Source organism: Stegostoma tigrinum, chromosome 3, assembly GCF_030684315.1.
Source record: "Stegostoma tigrinum isolate sSteTig4 chromosome 3, sSteTig4.hap1, whole genome shotgun sequence".
Taxonomy (NCBI): domain Eukaryota; kingdom Metazoa; phylum Chordata; class Chondrichthyes; order Orectolobiformes; family Stegostomatidae; genus Stegostoma; species Stegostoma tigrinum.
The window spans coordinates 132,853,062-132,870,578 of NC_081356.1; the positions used below are offsets into that span (position 1 = coordinate 132,853,062).

General features: G+C 42.8%; 1 protein-coding gene across 10 annotated transcripts in view; it reads left to right on the forward strand.

Moving 5' to 3' along the window:
• The first annotated feature begins 308 nt into the window (after window positions 1-308).
• LOC125449501 (uncharacterized) overlaps window positions 309-17,517 on the forward strand; it is a 50,429-nt gene continuing 33,220 nt past the window's right edge. For 8 of the 10 annotated variants that reach the window (XM_048525310.2, XM_048525325.2, XM_048525347.2 and 5 more), the window contains exons 1-2: window positions 309-421; window positions 14,837-15,220. In XM_048525310.2, the coding sequence (XP_048381267.1) occupies window positions 364-421; window positions 14,837-15,220 (442 nt within the window). In that variant the 5' untranslated portion in view covers window positions 309-363. The remainder of the gene's footprint in view (window positions 422-14,836; window positions 15,221-17,517) is intronic. The other 2 variants (XM_048525339.2, XM_048525372.2) reach the window with 2 other exon arrangements.

The following is a 17,517-nucleotide window of genomic DNA, read 5'->3' on the forward strand; positions in this document are numbered from 1 at the left end:
GCACCCTATGGATGTATGTGTGATAATGGGAACTGCAGATGCTGGAGAATCCAAGACAATAAAATGTGAGGCTGGATGAACACAGCAGGCCCAGCAGCATCTCAGGAACACCTGGGAAAGGGATGTAAATGCTGGTCCAGCCAGCGAATCACTAGAAGAAAGAATCTACTTTCACCACATTCTGTGGCTTGTACGTTAGTTTTTAAGCAGTTATGCCTGTCATACTTCCCAATTATTGTTCATGTTGTGTACTAGTTTTTAAAGTTTCGTAACAGCTACATCGGAAGTGAAGTAACTTCTCTGTTCTTGTTTAAATAGACAAGAAGCTGTGTGCAAAAAGGATAAAAGTCGGATGATTTAGCAATGAATTCTCTCTATGTTTGGCTCTTTGCATCCATGTCAGTCTCAGTGCAGGGTCACAGTAAGTACCTTGTAATGTTTACTGTTCAAACTCATTTTTATTAACCGTGCAATTGTCTCCTTCTTGATGACGTTACCTGCTGATTTAGTTTCAGTTTCCTTGCATTGTCCTTTACTGCGGTCCCAAAATTGAGCAGAAACAGTTTGCTTGTGAAACAAATACAGCTCACTGAAGGCTAACATGCAGGTTCAGGAAGCTATAAAAAAGATTAACGGAGTGTTAGCTTTTGTTGCAAAATGATTTAAGCACAGGAGCAGTGAAGTTGTGCTTCAATAGTATAGAAACTCAATAGTCCTGTTTTTAGAATATTGTGTACTGTTTTAATTTTGTTATCTCAGAAAGGATATTTTTCCAAAGTGGGATTGCAACACAGGTTTCACAGACTTATTCTTGGGTTGGCAGTGCTATGACAATAGACTGGTCAAACTGGGCCTATATTCTGTACAGTTTCAAAGAATGAGACTTGATCTCAAAAAACCATACAATCACACAGTTCAAAGTTGACCCACTAAGTCTGCACCAACAAAACCTACCCCAAATCTAGACAAGTCACACTTCCTAGCACTTGGCCAATAGCTTTGAATGTTACAGGATTTCAAATGCTCGTGCTAGTGATTTTCAAAGGTTTTCAGCCTCAACAATGGGGTGGCATGTGTCTCAGTAGTTAGCACTGCTGCTTAACAGTGCCAGGGACCTGGGTTTGATTCCACCCTTTGGTAACTGTATTGAGATTGCACATTCTCTCTGTGTTTGCATCAGTTTCCTTTGGGTTCTCGAGTTTCCTCCCACGGTCCAAAGATGTGTAGATTAGGTGGATTAGCCATGGGAATGCAACGATAGGGTAGGTAGGCAGGTGGGTTTAGGTTTGGATGGGGTGCTCTTTGGAGGGTTGGTATGGGTTGAATGGCCTGCCTCTGCATTGTAGAGATTCTATGATATCTTCCCAGATAATGCATTCCAGTTTACTACCAGCTTCTGGGTGAAAATGTTTTCCTTATACTCCCCTCTGAACCTCCTGCCTTACACCTTAAAATTATGCTCCCTTGTATTTGAATCTTCAACTAGGAAGAACAGTTGCTTCCGATCCACATTGTCCACGCCTGTCACAATCTATCAGGTACCCCCAACAGCATACTCTGCTCCAAAGAAAACAACCTGAGTTTATCCAGGCCATCTTTATAGCTAAACTCCTACATCCCAGGCAACATTCTGGTAAATCTGTGCACCGCTTCCACTGCAATCAGATCCATCCTATTGTGCAGTGATCAGACCTGCACAGAGTACTCCAATCGAAACTTATAAATTACTTAAAAGGATAGACAGGATGGTGTAGGTAAGATATATAAATCTGTAGAAAATAGAAGCAGGAGTAGGCTATTTGCCCTTCTCCGCCAGTCAATACGTTTACAATTGATCCTCTATCTCAACGCAATATCCCCACATTCTCTCCAAATACCTGGATAGCTTTAAGAGCTAAAACTGGATCAATTTCTTTGATTGAACATACGTAGCCTCCTTAGACTTCTCTGGTAGAGAATCTCGCAGGTTGACCACCCTCTGAATGAAAAATTGTTTCCTCTTCTCAATCCAAAACGGCCAACCCCATATCCTGAGACTGTGATTCCCCAAACAGGGGAAATATCTTCCCGGTATCTCATATGTCCAGCTCCTTAATGCTTCAAAGAGATCCCCCCTCATCCTTCTAGCCTCTAATGAATACAGGCCTAGTCAAATCAACCTTTCCTCATTGGAAAATCCCATCATCTTTGGGGAATCTTGAACCAGGTGACAAAATTGATCAAGAAAGAGATGTTTTATGATTGATTGATTGTCATGCATACCAAAGTACAAGGAAAAGCTTTGTTCATGAGCTGTACAGGCAGATCATAGTAAGCAACATGGACAGATCTAAAAGATTTCGACAGCGATATGCAGGTTACATTGCACTGGGTGTGCATCAGGTGAGATCACTGTTAGCAAGATCAATATTACTTGAGTCTAGAGAGTCCATTCATCAGCCCGATAATAGCCAGGAAGGAGCTGTTCCTTGTGCGTGTGTTCAGGCTTCATATCTTCTGCCTATTGGAGGAGGTTGTAGGAGGACATGACCAGGTTGCACTAGGTCAATTAGTGATGTTGGCCCCTTTTTGTGGCAGCGAACTGTGTACATGGAGTCCATGTTGGCTTCCATAAAGGTCAGGGCTGCACACATCACCTTCTGAAGTTTCTTATAGTCCTGGGCAAAGCTGATGTCGTACCAGGCCAGACAGTATGCATTCAACGGTGTGTCTATACAAGCTGGTGAAGGTCCTTATGGACATGCAAAATTTCCTGAGCCGCCTGAGGAAGAAGGTGCATTGTTGTGCCTTCTTGACTGTTGCATCTCTGTTGCCAGTCCAGGACAGATTCTCAGTTATCGTCACTCTGAGCAACTTGTCGCTCTCTACCCTTTCAACCTCAGTTTCATTGATGTAGATGGGGATATGTTCTGCTCCTTTCTTTCTGAAGCCAGTGATCAGTTCTTTAGTTTTTCCAATGTTGAGAGAGAGGTTGTTTTCATTGCACCACAACACCAAGCTTCTAACTCCATTCTGTATTTTGAGCCATCGTTGTTAAATATCTGTCCCACTACGGTGGTGTCATCAGTGAACTTGCAGATGGTGTTTGTTTTGAATGCAGCAACACAGTGATGCATGTGTGAGGAGTACAGGAGGGGCTGTGGGCACATTCTTGTGGTGCTCCAGTTTGAGTGTTATTGTGGAGGAAAGTTTCCCTGACTGTGGTCTGCGGGTCAGAAAGCTGAGGACCCACTTGCAGAGGGATGAGCCGAGACCAAGGTTGTGGAATTTTGAAATCAGCCTGGAGGGTCACATGGTGTAGAAGGAGGAACTGTAGTCAATGGGTGGGAGTCTGATGTTGGTGTCTTTGTTGTCCCAAATGTTCCAGGGATGACTGTAGGCCTGGTGATACGTCATCCACTTTTGACCTGTTCCATTGTTAGGCAAACTCTAGGGGATCGAGGCAGACTGAGTTGATGTGGGCCATGGCCAACCTCTTGAAGCACTTCATGATAATTGAGGACAGAACTACTGGGCAATAGTCATTAAGGCACACTGCATGTGTTTTCTTGGGTATGGGAATGACAGTGGTCTTCTTGAAGCATGTGGGGACTTTGGCTTGTAGGAGGGAGAGATTGAAGGTGTCAGTGAATACCTCCTCCAGTTGGTCCACATGGGATCTGAGTGCTCATCCGGGCCTGTCGCTCTCCTTGGGCTGACTCGAAGGAAAGCTGATCTGACATCTGCAGCAGCGATGGACAGAACAGATGTGCCTGGGGCTATCAGGTCAAGCATCACCACGCTGCTGGCATTCTGCTCAAACTGATCATAGAAAGCATCGAGTGTGTCAGGGAAGGATGTGTCTTTGTCCGTTATCTTGCTCTGCTTCATTTTGTATCCTGTGATGTTATTTAGGCCTTGCCACAGGTGGCAGGAATCTGCTTGGTTTGGGCCTCCAGCTTGGTTCAGTACTTCCTCTTGGCATCCTTGATGGCTTCGCAGAGGCCACATCTGGCCTTCCTGTATTGGTCTGGGTCATCCGAGTTGAATGGTGATCGTTTGGTCTTCAGTAGGGAATGGATTTCCTTGTTCACCCAAAGTTTATGGTTAGGGAACACTCAGATTGACCTAACTGGTTTGTAATCCTCCACACATTTGCTAACAAAGTCTGTGGTGTCATACTCATCTTGGGGGTTTGTTGCTGAGTACTTGAATACGGTCCAGTCCTTCAATTCCAAGCAGTCCCAGAGACAGTGTTCCACAACCTTGGATCAGCATTGTATAGTCGTCTTCTGTTGTCTTTCTTCAGATGTTTTCACTGCTTTGTAAGCGACCCAAGGCGGCAGGTTCACTTATAAAGGGTCTCTGACTTTTCAGTTAGAAGTCACAGCTTACAAACGTTTCTGAAGGGAAGATAAATTAGTTTTCATCAGGTTAAAAGTAGGTTTTGACTGCAGAGAACAGAGAAAACAGCTCCTGAGCTGGTGGAGTTCAAAACAATTTTCTCTGTATCAGTTCCCAGCCCCAAGGTGTCCAGTTACCTGAGATTCAAACACATAGTTGTTGACAGGCAACAAGCAATTGTCATTAGCAACTGGTCAGTAGTCTATAGACAAATGAACTTCTTGTTATGAACAGAAACTGCATCAGTACACTCCCTCACTATTGTATTTGCAACCACTTCAATTCCTGTTTGTTCAGGCAGTGATTTACACAATGCTTACCACAAGTGTCAGGTCACTTGGTTTTCAAAATATGCAGCAATTCTTTGAAACACTAATTGTAAAATGGATCTTCCCCATTTCCACCTTCAGTTTAAAAGGCATAAAACGACTGAGTCTTTGCACAACTGGAAAGAATCATTTATTCGAATTTTAATTGGGCAGTGGCTTAGTGGTTAGTGCTGCTAACTCACAGCCCCAGGGCACCGGGGTTTGATTCCACCCTTGGTTGACTGTCCGTGTGGATTTTCTACATTCTTCCTGCGGCTGTGTGGGTTTCTGCTGGGTGCTCTGGCTTCCTCCTACAGTCCAAAGGTGTCCACATTCGGTGGACTGGCCATGAAAAATTTCCCCATAATGTCCACGGATGGATAGGCTAGTGAATTAGCCGTGGGACCTGGGCATTGCTGGTTGGACCAGCATTTATTAGAATCCCTAATTTCCCTGGAGTAGGTGGTAGTGATCTGCTTTTGAATCTGTGTATTCTTAGGGTGCAGTGTTGTAGTTTCAGGATTTTCCCAGTGACAGTGAAGGAATGATGACATGGTTCCAAGTCAAGGAGGTGTGTGTCTCGAAGGAGAACTTGCAGTTGGTGCTATTCCCAAATATCTGCTTCTTTGGTCCTTCTAGGTGTAAAAATGAGGCTTTTCCTTTAATGTGCTTTTGGAGAATCCTTGATAGATTACTGCACTGCATCTTATTGAGATGTATCTTCAAAGGAGCTATTTAACAAGGGCTTTCTTAAACTAATAAAAGAATGAATTTATTAGTTATCAAATGTGAAAAGAATTAATAGCTCAACATAAAGATTAAGAGTAAGAAATGAGTTCAAAACAAGATTTGTTTTTATTTACTCATGGGACATTGTCATCACTGATCAGTCAGCATTTATTGCCTGGATCTAGTTGCCCTTCAACTGAACTATTTCAAAGTGCAGTTCAGAGTCATGCACATTGCTGTGAATCCAGAGTCACATATAGGCCAGGCCAGGCCAGGTAAGAATGGCAGATTTCCATCCCTAAAGGATATTAATGAGCCAGGTGGGTTTTTCTGATACCCAACAATGGTTTCATGCTCATCAATAGGTTTTCTTAATTCCAGATTTTTAAAAATTGAATTTGAATTCTACCGTGACAAGATTTCAACATTAATTTATGGATTAATATTTTAGCAATAATACTACTTGGCCACCACTTCTCTCCAAACAGTGCAAAGATATACAGATCAGTTTCCCTGGTTCATTCATTGAATGCTGGTAAATGAACAGTTAATTTCAGGATTCTTGGCTTTTGCAGTAAGTTGAAATCTTTTTGCCCTGTTTCCTGTTGATGGGAGTTAACTGACAACAGTCAGAGTGAGAGAGTCATAGATTCATAGAGTCATGCAGCAAGAAACAAACCCTTTGGTTCACTTTGTCTGTGCCGACCAGACATCCCAATTTGAGAGTGTCTCATTTGCCAACATTTGGCCCATATCCTTCTAAACCCTTCCTATCACCATCCAGATTCCATTTAATAGTTGCATTCATGCCAGTCTCCACCACTTTCCCTGGCAGCTTGTTCCATACATGCACCACCCTCTGTATAGAAAAGTTGCCCATCAGGTACTTTTAAAATCTTTCCCCTCTCACTGTAAACCTATATCCTCTGCTACCAAGTGTTATATCTCAGCTATAGAGATAGTAGGAACTGCAAATGCTGGAAAATCTGAGATAACAAAGTATAGAGCTGGACGAACACAGCAGGCCAAGCAGTATCAGCGCAGCAGGAAGGCTGATGTTTCGGGCCTAGATCCTTTTTCAGACATTTCTGAAGAAAGATCTAGGCCCAAAACATCAGCCTTCCTGCTCCTCTGATGCTGTTAGGCCTGCTGTATTCATCCAGCTCTACATTTTGTTACATCTCAGCTGATGCTTTTAAGTTACAAATCAGATTCCAGGCTAAAATATGCCTTGGCAGATCATATTTTGTTTTTTCTTGGTTATATTGAGGTGGCTTCTCATTGAAACATAAGCAGAGATTTGGTTTCATAAAATAAAACAAGGTATTTATCATGTAAAATAAATACAAAATAGAATAAATGAAACTGTTTACATATAGAATATTTTTGAAGATTTCAAAAGCCATGATAAAAAACAACACAATTAATCTCAAAGTCACCCCTACAGTACTCAAACACTGCAGAGAAATCTCTTTTCTGTCACACATTGTGTTTGACTTTGCTGTATTTTTAATTCCTAGTTACGTGAATCTGATTGCCTCTTCCTTGATTCTTTGTACAATCTAACTTAGAATTTCTCAGCTTTTTTGTAACCTGTTTCAGGTTTTAACCAAATACATCTGGTCTGGAATCTTTAAACTAAACTCCTTGCACTCAGGTAGCCTATTTCTTCACAGTTTTAATTTCCTCCCTTTCTCAGGAGTGAGTGTTTACACATACAGCTTCATAAATCATTCCGCAAAATTGCCAAACTGAAATCTTAAATATTCTTCCAATCTATGGATGTTTCACTTAGTCAAAAGAGAAAAATCAGCCTCTGACCTTCTAAACTGAAATCCAACACACAACTGTTTACTTTATTCACATGTAAAATTCTCCTGATGTAAATAAATTTCCAGTAGACTCCAAAACTATCTATCTCTCTCAGTCCGTTTTTAGAAGCAAACACCTTTGTCACCAAATGTAAAGAACATAAGAACTAGGAGAAGGAGTAGAGAATTCAGCCCATTAAGCCGGCCTCACCATTTGATACAATCATGACTAATCTTGTGTCAGCCTCAATTCCATTTTGCTGCCAGCACTCCATAACCCTCCAGCATATTACTAATTAAACATCTGTCTATCTTCTTAAATTTTCTGAATGTCCTTGCATCCACCACATTCTGGTATCGTGAATTCGACCATTTGAGAGATGATTACTTCACGATAAAATCCTTACAGTGTGAAAGCAGGCCACTCAGCCCTTCAAGTCCAGAACAACATTCTAAAGAGTATCCCACTCAAACCCATCTTCATGGTATGCAGTAGCTCAAGCTGTTTTGTTCAAATGCCATTGTGCCTCAAATGCACTCTCTTTTCTCTTTGCCCTTTCCTCCTTTTCACTTTCCTCTCTCCCATTTCCAATTTTTTCCCCCTTTTTCTTGAAATTCTAGTATCCACTGCTCCAGTTTTAATTCCTCTATCTATTTTATCATCCTGAATTGCTGTAAAGCATTGGCCACCCCTTTTAAAGTTTTGCGTTTCCTGGCATTCTGGCAAATTTTGAATCCCAAATACCTCTCTACATCTTTTAACTGTTTAAGATGCAACATTTGAATCCTTATGCATAACATTTCCTAATTCAGCAAGGAATGTTCTGGCATTGAATGCATACAAATCTGTACTGTGGCAGTGCAAACTCAAGAAAGCCTTTTGCAGTTTTTAAATGGCAATTTACCCACTCTATTTCTCTGATTTAATCTGTGGATTCATGACCTGAGTCTCAAATCTTTTACCCCTCGTTCTTCTAGTTCTGGACAGACAACCCAAATCTTTACTGTTGCGGGTGAGGAGGAATGAACTGGCTTTCATTTGTTAGTCACTACCCCCTCAACTGGTTGCCATAAGGTTAATTGAAAAAAAATCCCTCTCTTTTAGACACCTTCTCCCTCCAGATCAAATTAAGTTATACTCTCAAAGAGGTCAGTTAAACAAAGCTTTCTGGATTTAAGAAAAAGAGTGAATTTATTAAGTACTAAAACAACAAAAAATTAATAACACAGCATAGTTAAATATCTTTTAGGAATTAGAAGTGATTCCAAAAGGATCTCTGCGTCTTAATGAGAAGTAGATGGTGAAATATTGATAGTATAATCATTGATTTTGGACATCTAGTCTTTTATATATGGTTGAAATATTTTATTTTCTGTTTCTCTTTGACAGTAGTTAGCTAACAACACTCAAAGAGAAAGGTGTTTTTTTTTTCCCTTTTGACAGGCTTGCTTGCTAGCTGCTTCCTGCACTCAGAATAATACATTCCTCTCACCTGCAATGCAGGGGTGACCAGTAAGTCATTCTTCAATTGTGCTCTTGTGAGCCCACTAATGTTTGAACCCAGGTTAATCCATGTGAAGAGACAGATAAATCTCAGTTTACAGGTTCCCTTACGTGCAAACACAGATCAATTTCGCAATCAGTTTTTAACTCCTAATTTTGGATACTCCTAGATTGGTCAAACATAATTTTCCATGTACCTAAACTCATCATATCTACCCACCCCGCACAGACAGATTTGCTTTGAAGCCCATTCTACAACCCTAGCCTTCAAGACTTTTGATCCTGACAACAGAGAACATTGTGTATTCCCCCAACTATATTTTCCCTGATTATGACTACATTTCTTCTTTATCCCCTCCACTTGTACTATCGTCAGGTTGCTCATCCTTCCCAAAGTCCCTGCTCTCGTTCACACAAGTTGCAAGGATCTTGAAACTGTTGGGCAAGGAGAAGAGCTGAGATTGCTGAAGTGCTACCTTCTGGGTTGCTCTTCCTGCCTCATTTGTAGCCGCACTGTCCTGTCCATGATTGGTGACAAAATTCACATTACCAACCCCTCAGTTACTGAAACAGTCGCTGAATGTTTGCTTGCCTTCATTGGCTGGGGCATTGATTTTAAAAATTGACAGGTAATATTGTAGCTTTATAGAACCTTAATTAGGCCACATTTGCAATACTGTGTTCAATTCTGATCGCAAAACTACCAGAAGAATTCAGTGGCTTTGTAGAGGTTACAGAAAAGATTAATCAGTGTGTTGCCTGGTATGGAGGGCATTAGCTATAAGGAGAGTTTGGAGAAACTTGAGCTGTTCTGACTGGAACTATGGAGGTTGAGGGGTGACCTGATAGAGGCCTATAAGATTATGAAGGGCGTGGAGACAGTGCACAGTCATAAGCTTTTTCCCAGGGTGGAAGAGTGAGTTACGAGAGGGCAAATGTTTGAGTTGCGAGGGGCAAGGTTTAAGGGTAATGTACGAGGTTTGCTTTTTTCACAGAATTTGGTGGGTGCCTGGAATTTGCTGCTGGGGGAGGTAGTGGGAGCAGATACAATAGTGACTTTTAAAGGGCACCTTGACAAATAGATGAATAGGATAGGAATAGAGGGATTCGTTCCCCGGAAGGGTAGTGGGTTTTAGTTGTGACTAAAATGTCGGTGCAGGCATGGAGGGCCGAAGGGCCTGTTCCTGTCTGTAATTTTCCATGTTCTTTGCTCTGAGTATCTGTTGTCATTATTGAATGGACACAGTACATTACAGTACTATAGAGTGGTCACAGTGCAGAGAGAGGCCATTCAGCCCATCATTCCCCTCTTTGAAGCTAGCCTATTGTTTAGTCACAGTTTGGTTCACCAATCCTTAAATCCACTTTGTGTGGGCCAGATTCATTTTCACCGCATTGATTTGCCCTCCCCTATTTAGTCACTCTTAATCAGAATTACTTACTCCTTGGAACCTTTGCAGAGTTAACCCAAACTTACTAAATAATGATCACTTTCTTCTAAATGTTTCCTACTGTTTCCTGATCCAGTTGATCTAACTCACTCTCAAGAACCAGTCCAGTGCCTGCTTTCTTATTGGATTGAACACAACCAACAGAGAAAATTCTCCTGAATGCACTGAAGGAATTCCTGTCCTTTTCTCTCCTGTATGCATTCCAGTTTATATTTGAATAATTAGTCCCCCCATCGTTATTACAATTCTAGAATTCTTTCACTCTTGCATGTGTTCCTCTGCAAATTTCCCACGAGTTTGTTGCTCAGAAATTTTGCTGAATGATGTAATTGCACCGTTTTGTTCATTGGCTCCAGCTAAATAGATTTTGTCCCTTGACCCGTCTGAGACATCATCTCTCTCCAGCGCTGCAATGTTTTCCTTGATCAATACTGCCACACCTCTTGTTTTCATATCTTCACTAGCTCTATCTTTCCTGAACATTGAAGAATATTTAGTACCTTGTCCTGCCCATCTTTGAACAAGGATTCTGTTACCACCACGACATCATATTTCCAATTGAAATCTGCATTGGATACTCACCAATCTGGCTTATCACTCTCCATGCATTCAAATACAGAGGCAGTAACCTCGTCTTTGAATTTATTATTTATGCTCTTTCTCTGATCCCATTTACTTCATAGTCTTGTTCAGTCTGGTCTCTCAAATATTCTATGTACCTTGTTCCTCTTGAATTCCTGATTCTCTGACCCCTGCCAAAATAATTTTAAACAAGTCGACACAGTCTCAGGATATTAGGTTAGATTCCCTACAGTGTGGAAACAGGCCCTTTGACCCAACAAGTCCACACTTCCCCTTGAAGCATCCCACCCAGGCCCAGACCCATCCCCCTATAACCCACACATCCCTGAACACTACAGGCAATTTAGCATGGCCGATCCATCTAGCCTGCACATCTTTAGATTGTGGGAGGAAACCAGAGAATGTGCAAGCTCCACACAGACAGTCACCTGACGCTGGAATTGAACCCAGGCCCCTGGCCCTGTGAGGCTGCAGTGCTAACCACTGAGCCACTGTGCCGCCCCATTGGTGTAGACCAGTTAGGACTGAGCTAAGGAAACATTTCTTCACTCAAAAGATCGTGAATCAGTGGAATTCTCTACTGCAGGAGAATGTGCAGGCCAAGTCACCGAACATAATTAAGAAAGCAATATATTTTTTGGTTTTTTAAAGATACCAAGTGATTTGGGGAGAAAGCACAAATATAGAAGTGAGATAAAGCATTAGCTATGATCATATTGAGTAGCAAGCAATTTTAAAGTGCTAACTGGCCTACTCCTCGTCTTAGTTTCTATGTTAATATATAAATACTAATTCCTGCACAGCATGGGTTTGCTTATTTGGTAGATAATGAGGCTCTTAATCCAAGATACTTTAGGTCCCATATTGGGTGATGATTTTTAAAAGAACATTTTATTTTTCCAAAATGCTGAACAATTGTTCCAGATGTCCAAGTTCTTTAAGGACCGCAACTTTCCCCCCACAGTCATCGAGAACGCCCTTGACCGCGTCTCCCGTATTTCCCGCAACACATCCCTCACACCCCGCCCCCGCCACAACCGCCCTAAGAGGATCCCCCTCGTTCTCACACACCACCCTACCAACCTCCGGATACAACGCATCATCCTCCGACACTTCCGCCATTTACAATCCGACCCCACCACCCAAGACATTTTTTCATCCTCACCCCTGTCTGCTTTCCGGAGAGACCACTCTCTCCGTGACTCCCTTGTTCGCTCCACACTGCCCTCCAACCCCACCACACCCGGCACCTTCCCCTGCAACCGCAGGAAATGCTACACTTGCCCCCACACCTCCTCCCTCACCCCTATCCCAGGCCCCAAGATGACATTCCACATTAAGCAGAGGTTCACCTGCACATCTGCCAATGTGGTATACTGCATCCACTGTACCCGGTGCGGCTCCCTCTACATTGGGGAAACCAAGCGGAGGCTTGGGGACCGCTTTGCAGAACACCTCCGCTCAGTTCGCAACAAACAACTGCACCTCCCAGTCGCAAACCATTTCCACTCCCCCTCCCATTCTCTAGATGACATGTCCATCATGGGCCTCCAGCAGTGCCACAATGATGCCACCCGAAGGTTGCAGGAACAGCAACTCATATTCCGCCTGGGAACCCTGCAGCCATATGGTATCAATGTGGACTTCACCAGTTTCAAAATCTCCCCTTCCCCTACTGCATCCCTAAACCAGCCCAGTTCGTCCCCTCCCCCCACTGCACCACACAACCAGCCCAGCTCTTCCCCCCCACCCACTGCATCCCAAAACCAGTCCAACCTGTCTCTGCCTCCCTAACCGGTTCTTCCTCTCACCCATCCCTTCCTCCCACCCGAAGCCGCACCCCCATCTACCTACTAACCTCATCCCACCTCCTTGACCTGTCCGTCTTCCCTGGACTGACCTATCCCCTCCCTACCTCCCCACCTATGCTCTCTCCACCTATCTTCTTTTCTCTCCATCTTCGGTCCGCCTCCCCCTCTCTCCCTATTTATTCCAGTTCCCTCTCCCCATCCCCCTCTCTGATGAAGGATCTAGGCCCGAAACGTCAGCTTTTGTGCTCCTGAGATGCTGCTTGGCCTGCTGTGTTCATCCAGCCTCACATTTTATTATCTTGGAGCTATATTGACTCTGCTTGATGATATTGTGCTATTACATGCTTTATATTATGCTAACATATTCCCAAATACAGATGTTAAGCTTACTGTTCTATAGTAACCTGATTGTTTGTCTCCCTGCTTTTTGATTAAACGTTTTACATTGGCAGTAGATCAATCCTTTGGGATATTTTGCAAATCTTAGGCATCTTGGAAGAAAATTTTGAATACCTATCTCTGCAGTTACTTTATTTAAAATATTGGGATGCAATCCATCAGGTGTCACCGGCCTAGTGATATTACCACTAGATTGTTAATCCAAAGACTCAGGGAATGTTCTGGGTGCCAGTGGCAGATAATGGAATGTGAATTTGATAAACAAATCTGGAATTAAAAGTTGACCAGCACTCCATTGTTAATTTTCAGAAGAGAAACCCCATCTTGTTCACTAATCTTGTTTCAGGAGGGAAACTATAATCCTTACCTGGTCTGGCCTACCTGTGACTCCAGGCCCGCAGCAATGTGGTTGACTCTTAGCTGCCCTTGGGCAATTAGGGATGAGCAATAGGTGCTGGTCTAGTCAGCAATGCCATCATCCTGTGAATGAATAAAATAAAAAGGCCCAGGGGATGCAGGTCTTGAGATGCATTAGTTTCCCAAATACGTCTTTCTCTCGTGATAGTTATTGTGTTTATTTTTTCTTGCCCTTTAGCCTCTTGAACATTTAGTATTTTTGGAATACCATTGATGTATTCTACTATGAAGAGTAATGTCCCATTCTTGTTCCATTTACTGGTTGTCTAGTGCTATCTTCCCAGCATAGTCATCTAAGGAGATTAAGTACTCTCTGTCTTTCTATTCTTTTTATATATGTAAAGAAGCTTTTACTGCCTGTGTTTATGTTACTTGCGATTTTGCCCTCATTGTTTATTTTCTCTACCTTTATATTTGTTTGGATTTCTTTTGTTGGCTTTTAACACTTCACCAGTCCTCTGAAATACAAGTAATTTTTGCCACACTGTGTGTTTTTTTCCTTTCAATTTGTTAATGTTATTGACTTCCCTGGCTAGTAATAGTTGGTTTATTCTGCTTTCCAGAAACCTTCTTTCTCACTGGATATATATCTGCTGTGATTCGTGAATATTTTTTAAAAAATCTGGTATTTTTCTTCAACCATATTTTCTGCCAAAATCCTTTCTGCATCTACTCCAACCAACTCTACCCTCAATCCCATCTAATTACCCTTACTTGAATTCAGCAGAGCTTCTGACTCTCAAACTGAATGCTGAATTCTTTGATGTTATGGTTACTCTTTTTGCAGGGATCTTTTATTCTGATATCATTTGTTAAACCTTCCTTACTATGTGTAGACTCATGCAACCCCATGCCCCCTTCTCACCATGTGATTGTTGCATTTCACTCATGAATATATTTTCCCTCCCTGTGTTTGCTCTCTTGTTTGTCCAACCTTGTTGATCCCCTCAAATTTCAAAGTTACAATCTCACCCTTGTTTGCTGTTGGGTACCACCTGCCTCCCTATGGAGTGCTGCTCAAACTACTTACACCACCTAAATTACCCCCTTGCCCACTTAACGCTCATGTACCCATTTCACCAATTATACATTCACCTGTGCATTCACTGGTAAACACGCTCAGAAGCCACTGAAATGTCTCATTTTTTTTCTTGTGTTGGTGAATGTAAGTTGCGCTCCTGGCCAGAGCTATAAACATGTGGTGTGGTTCACCCAGAGCTCTGGAGAAAGGCTTCAATCTCAGGTGAACTCTGTAGGTTGAAGAGGCCAGGGTCGTAAGTCCCAGCCAGACAGCAGCAATGCCAAAGTGCATCGTGCCCCTCAAAAGATTTCAGACATTGTTTTGCGGTTTATTTTTTTGAAATCACTGTCATCTGTTCCCATGCTGTATTCATATCCTCTCTCTCTCTCTCTCTTTCTCTCTACTTCCGTCCCCTCACAGCAGCTTCTGCTAATGGGTGGTCAATGACAATTGCGGATTATGTGACGGCTGAGGAAGGAGGCGCCGCTGTTTTGCCCTGCAGTTTCACCCACCCAGACACTAATCTCACACTCACCGGCTCTGTGATATGGATGAAACATTCCAAAGGTGTTATCTTTAACTGTACATACCCTGGCACAGGCCATTCAAAGGGTGAGCTGTGTGAGAATGTGATACAGCAGGACGGTGGGAACAGATTCAGATTTGTGGGGAACCTCAGCAACAATGATGCCTCAATATTAGTAGACGGACTGGGCCAGGAGGATAACGGTTCCCATCGGTGTCGTGTTGAACTCAACCTTGACAGATTTGGAACTAGGAAAGGAACAAAACTGGAAGTGACAGGTAAGGAACAATGTCCGGATGGTGTCATTGCCCTGATAGCTCAATGGGAACAGGCTCCACCTGGTCCGGGAGATCTCAGATCAGATCCTTGTCCTGGGTTCTTTCAATTGGTCAGATGCAGGAGGCAGTGAGAAGGAGAGAGAAAGAGATGAGGCTGGGATTTATCGACCATTCAGTCACCATCTCTGAGACCTCACACAGTCACTCACACAATCACTCATTGGCTGTGTTCAAACTCAGTGTTCTGGTATAGGGAACAGTGAAAACATCACTACGGACCTGAGTTCCAAGGTCCCCGCCAATGAGAGTTCTGGGTGAGGAAAAAATAGGCCTGGTAATTCCCTTGTCTGATGATAATATGGGGACATGAGAACAAAAAGGGCAATTCAGCCCTTCTCAGCAGTTCTGTCATTCAATGAAATCTTCACAGATCTATCTAAGTACATAAAGTGTCCTTCACCCAAATCTCTTAGCACCATTTTTTTCTAAATCAAAGCTGCAATAATCTCAGTTTTAATCCATTGATATAGCCCCAGTTGCCATTCATGGAAAAATAGCTCCAAACGTCTGCCACCCAATGCACATATGTGTTGTTGAGCTTCACCCCTGAAATGTCTAGCTCCAATTTTAATGGATACCACTAGTCCTTTATTTTCACTTGTTCGCAGGATGTGGACATCATATCCAGACAGCCAGATTTCCCTCAATCCCATAACTCCTTACTTTCTGAATGACCTTACTTTCTGAATGTAACATTTGACTGCTCTGTTCAACAGTCTGCAAACATCAGGGAAGAAGCTGTTCTTGAATCTGTTCACATCTGTACTCAAATATTTACACCTTCTGCCCAATGGAAGAGGTTGGAGGAGAGTATTACCAAAGTGGGAGGGGTCCTTGGTTATCAGAGATAATGGGAACTGCAGATGCTGGAGAATCCAAGATAGCAAAGTTTGGAGCTGGATGAACACAGCAGGCCAAGCAGCATCTCAGGAGCACAAAAGCTGACGTTTCAGGCCTAGACCCTTCATCTCTCTAGAAGGGTCTAGGCCCGAAACGTCAGCTTTTGTGCTCCTGAGATGCTGCTTGGCCTGCTGTGTTCATCCAGCTCCAAACTTTGCTATCTGGGGTCCTTGGTTATGTTGGCTGTTCCATGGGTAGTGGGAATTATAGATGGAGTCATTGGATGGAAGGCTGGTTTGTGTGATGGTCTGGGCTGTTCTCACAACTCTCTTGGGGTCTTGGGAGGAGCAGTTGCCATACCACACTTTCTCAGATGCTTTCTTTGGTGTGTCTATAAAGATTGGTCAGAGTATTTGTGGAAATGCCAAATTTTCTTAGCCTTCTGAGGAAGTAGAGTCATTATATTCCTTTCTTGAACAGTCGCATTGAAAAGAATGCACCAGAGCAAATAAACAGGCACTCTCACGCCCATGAAAAAGTTTGAGCTAGATCACCAACGTCATGGAAATAAAGATGATGTCCCAAGACATTGCTTAACTGCCATCCATCAGCATTGGAAATGTGACACCACAGGATCTTTCTAGCTTCACAGTTCTATGTTTCACAAGCAACAGCAATGTATCACTCGATGCTGAAATCGTTGTGTGCAGCACAATAGTTACAGATCTTGTAGAGATGTTGCGGATATGTTACAACAACGACCAGTCTGAGAAAGCCACACTACAAATTACCAGGCCTCAAAGTATTCTTCTATAGTGGGAAGAATGGGACAACAGTTGCTTGGTGGGACAAAACACTGAACTGTTTCCCCTTTCACTATCTCAGATGTATCCTCAGCATCTCTTGGAAGGACAAGATCACAAACTCAGAGGTTTTGGAGAGTGCTAATTTGAGCAGCATACAGTCATTGCTAAGTCAATGATTTCCTACACTGGTTCAGCAATGTTCATCTCATGGTGCATAGTATAAACTCAAGACCTCTGAGTGGCAAACCGACCATTGTGCACCACCTTCTTGATGCCAATAACTCCATGACTCAAGGACCTGCAAGTGAGATATGAAGCTGTTGGACATTATTCATGATAAATGGGAGGCAGTCACTGAGGCAGTGGCCTCGAGAGATTGACTGGCTCAAGGGTAATTGGAAGGGACGAGTGGAAGTGGAAAAATAGACTGGCTAATATCTAGGCCTTGAGACTGTCTTCCTCAAACAAAGTTGAACGACAGAGCTGACGATCACAATTAAGCCTTTATCTCACAACATTTAAGGTTTTCAAGGAAATGTCACTGGCTTTGGGCAGACATTAAATGTTGAGACTGAACCGATGGAAAGCCCC